At 42.9% G+C, this 3,943-nt stretch overlaps 1 protein-coding gene across 1 annotated transcript in view; it reads left to right on the top strand.

The window, feature by feature from the left end:
• Nucleotides 1-3,141: 3,141 nt before the first annotated feature.
• Nucleotides 3,142-3,943, top strand: part of FAM129A (family with sequence similarity 129 member A) — a 131,868-nt gene continuing 131,066 nt past the window's right edge. Inside the window, exon 1 of the mRNA XM_021716580.1 lies at nt 3,142-3,300. Coding sequence (XP_021572255.1) covers nt 3,142-3,300 — 159 coding nt within the window. The remainder of the gene's footprint in view (nt 3,301-3,943) is intronic.

The following is a 3,943-nucleotide window of genomic DNA, read 5'->3' as shown; positions in this document are numbered from 1 at the left end:
AGAAGAATAATGATAAAATAATAAAAATATAAAAATGGAGGCAGGAAACAGGCATTGCATATTACTAGTAGGTGGATAAAGTAAGCTACACTTACACAACGAAATACCATTGACCTAGATCTAGATATGTATTTAAGTGGAAATATTTCAAATAAAAAGTTATAACACAGATTGCAGACTATATAGACAGCATTATCTCATTCTGGTAAATAGCAATTACAATAAGTTTTTATATAATGATAAATTATAATTATGCAAATACTTATAACCATACATAAATTTGTAAGAATTTGCACCTAACTGGTAATTGAGGTTATCTAAAGATGTTAGGGTCTGGGCAATTTCTTCTCCCTTTTAGTTATCTATATTTTCTAATTTTCTGGGGTAAACCCTGAATTACTTTTGTAAATAAACAAAATCAAGATTTAAGATAAAGGAAGTAGTATCATGGTTAAGAGAATGAACTCTGGAGTCAGACAAGCCCAGGTCATAGGTGATCTTAAAGTCCATAAAGCTCTTAGTTTTGGCTTCCTTATCTGTAAAATAGTGATAATAATATTAATAGTGTTTGCCTTAATAGGCTTTTGTAAGATTAAATTAGTAACTTATGTAAACCTAACACATGTACTTATCTATTAGTCAATTCTAGAGTTCCTACTCCTATGCTGTGGGGCAGTAAAAGGTACTTGGGGAAGTATGAAGACATCTGAGACTGTCACCACTCTGCAGGCAGTGAAATACACAGATGCCACTAACTCAAATGAGAGAATGGCACACAAAGACTTCATAGTTCTGTGGCATGCAAGAGAATTCAAAACCACATATACCTTACAGACATTACATTTCTACTAATTTGCTCTTTTGAAAAAATAGGTAACCTAAATGTGTGAATTCTATGGTATGTGAATTACATCTCAATTGAGATGTTAAAAAAAGTAATCTGTTGAGAAGACAGAAGAGTATTATAATACAAAATACACTGATGTAGTACAGAAACTTACAATGCATAGGACATTTTCTAAACTAGCTGATTAGAATCATGTAAAATTGAATCTGGTTCATAAAGTTATTGAATTGCTTGGAGACCCATTTTTAGTGTGTGATTAATAAAATGATGCCCACATAGGATTTGCAAATATTAAATACTATGACTAAAATAATGAATTCCTTAATTTTTCCTGTAAACCAATGGGGGGAAAAGAACTTTGTTTGGGGGGGGTGCGGTGGGGAAGGAAGCAGCAGTTTTTTTCTTAATGTAACATCAATAATTCTCAAGGTCCAATTAAAATTCCACTTTCTTTAGAAAATTGCTTTGCTTGATCACTGTTGCCCTTACTAATAGTAACAATTCTAGCTTCTTCCACTTACTGAACACTTACTATGCTCCTGGGAATATGTCAGGTGCTTCACAGACCTGACAACAGCTCATGAAGTAAATGTTATCGGCTCTACTAAACAGATGAAGAGACTGAGACAGGTAAATCAAGCAACTTGACCAGGTCACATGGTCACTAAGTGATTCAAAGTTGGAACTGCCAAGTTACAAACCTGTTAATACTACACCATACGAGTTATACCTTGTACCTTGTTCCCCCTGTGAATGTTACAAATGAGCAAAGAATGATAGACTGGGATAATCAGTTCTTTTCTCAGAGTGTTCCTAAACAAGGGGTGACAAGCTAAAACTTACTTCTGGCAGGAAATCTGAATGAATTTTCTTCAATAATAATAATGGCATTCTGTGGCACAGTTATAACAATTTTATGTAATGAAAGAAATTACTACTCTGAGAAAGTTACACTTTATACTAATAGCCAGCTAGACTACTGAGAGAAGAGTGGAACATTAAATAGTTTAAATCATCGAGTGGTTATATGGAGATGCTCTTTAGTCATTGAGATCATAGCGTTTGTTGAGTCCAGACTCTTACGTAATATATTTCTTCATCCACTCATTCAATGGTTCCCTATTGGGTACCTGCTATGTGCCAGGTGGTTTATAGGCATTTGAGATATATCAGGGGACATAACGCCCCCAAATCCCTGCTTTTCGAGAAAAAATAAAAACAAAAAAGAAAACAGATATTTTGAAAAAACAAAACAACAAACCAAGGAACAACAACCCAGGAAAACCCCCGACCTTATGGAGTTTATGTCACCGGGGAGCAAGATAGGCAAATAGATGTCAGATAACGCAAGTGATATGGATAGAATTGACGGAGGGCAAGGGGTGGGGGAAAGGAGGGCTGCTGTTTAGATAGGGGATCAGGAAAAGCCTTTCTGAGACATCAGTATTTCAGTGGAGACTTGAATGAAGCGAGAATCTCAGGGAGTAACCCGTGTGAGAATTGGAGGGAAGAGCATCCTATGCAAAGGAAGAACAAGTGCAAAGGCCCCGAGTTTGATGCATCCTGGAAAGAGCAAGAAGGACGTGGGACTGGGACCGAGAGGGCAAGGGTGGGTGGTAGAGGAGGTGAGAGAGGAAGCTCGGCCTAGGCCATGATCGGCTTTGTGGCCTTTTCTCTGAAGAAGAGAAATCACTTAGGAGGCTGTTGTCATGACAGAGGTGAGAAATGATGGGGGAGGGCCGTGGAGGGCTTGAGAATCGGTTGGCCGTTGGATATATTTTGAAAGTAGAATTGAAAGGATTGAGCCGGGCTCGGTGGCTCAGCCTGTAATCCCGCGCCTTTGGGAGGCTGAGGTGAGTGGATTGCCTGAGCCCGCGGGTTCGAGACCCACCTGGGCAGCGGAGACCTCATCTCTACAATAAATCAAAAATCAGCCGGGTGTGGTAGCACATGCCTGTAATTCCGGCTACTCGGAAGGCTGAGGCGGAAGGATCGCCGGAGCCCAGCAGGTCGAGGCTGCGGTGGCCGGGAGTGGCCACTGCACTCCAGTCTGGGTGACAGAGTGAGACTCCAACTCAAAAAAAAAAAAAAAAAAAGAATTGAAAGGATTTGCTGCTGGATTGGAATGTAAGGTGTGAGAGGTTGGGGGTGAGATGTGGGAAATGCTTGTGTTAAAGTGCAGGCGAATTAACTTGTGGGGAGGCAGGAGGAAAGCCTTCAAAGTCCTCCTCAGGCCTGGTTCTAGTGAGTACAGGCCATTGACCTTGAGGTTAAGTCAACAGGAGTCCTAAAAAATGACTCCTAAGAATAGACTGAAATCAGTGGTGACCCCTCTGCCCAAATGGGTCTTGTCTGGAGAGGCGGCCAAGCTAAACAGCGGTTGTGGGAAAAGAACAAATGTCTTCTCTAACGATGGATTTCCAGTTTGTCCAAGAGACAAACGGAAACTAAAGGTGTGAGGATAGACTTGCATCAAGTCTTAGGAAGTTTCAAGGCTGGGATTATATTGGAGGACCCCAGTGCTAGGTTCTCCCTACGTCGTTCCATTTTTCTCTTTCCTTTTTTTCCTTCGTTCCTCACCTCCTCCTTGGCTCCACTTCTTGGCTGCGGGAAGGTATCGTTTACCACCAGTTCTCAAACTGTCGTGGACATCAGCATTCCCTGGAAGGCTTGTGAAACAGATGGCTGGGCCCCACTCCCAGAGTTTCTACTTGGGGCGGGGTGTGTGTGTGTGTGTGTGTGTGCGTGTGTGTGTGTGTGGTGTGTGTGGTGTGTGTGTGTGTGTGTGTGTGAGAGAGAGAGAGAGAGAGAGAGCGAGAGAGAGAGAAGGGCGGAGGGGCGGAGGGCCAGGGCGCTGAGACGGTGCATTTCTAACAGGTTCCCAGGTGCTTCTTGAGCAGGGGAGGGCAAGGCCATGGGCTCTTGAGTTCCACGTGGCAGAGTGTGAGTGAGGAAGGTTCCAGCGCACGGAGTTTCCAGCCACTCAGGAAGTGGCCCACTTCCTCCAAGGTGCTGCGCGGCCGCCCCCAAACGCGCGGAGACCAGCGACGGCGCGCCAAGCGCAGGAGCGGGACGTGCCCCTGGCTGAGCCCGTGG

This window comes from Carlito syrichta, unplaced genomic scaffold (genome assembly GCF_000164805.1).
Source record: "Carlito syrichta isolate Samal-C Ts95f unplaced genomic scaffold, Tarsius_syrichta-2.0.1 Scaffold308845, whole genome shotgun sequence".
NCBI classification, from domain to species: Eukaryota; Metazoa; Chordata; class Mammalia; order Primates; family Tarsiidae; genus Carlito; species Carlito syrichta.
The sequence above is the reverse complement of the archived record's forward strand: the minus strand, read 5'-3'. Positions and strand labels throughout refer to the sequence as shown.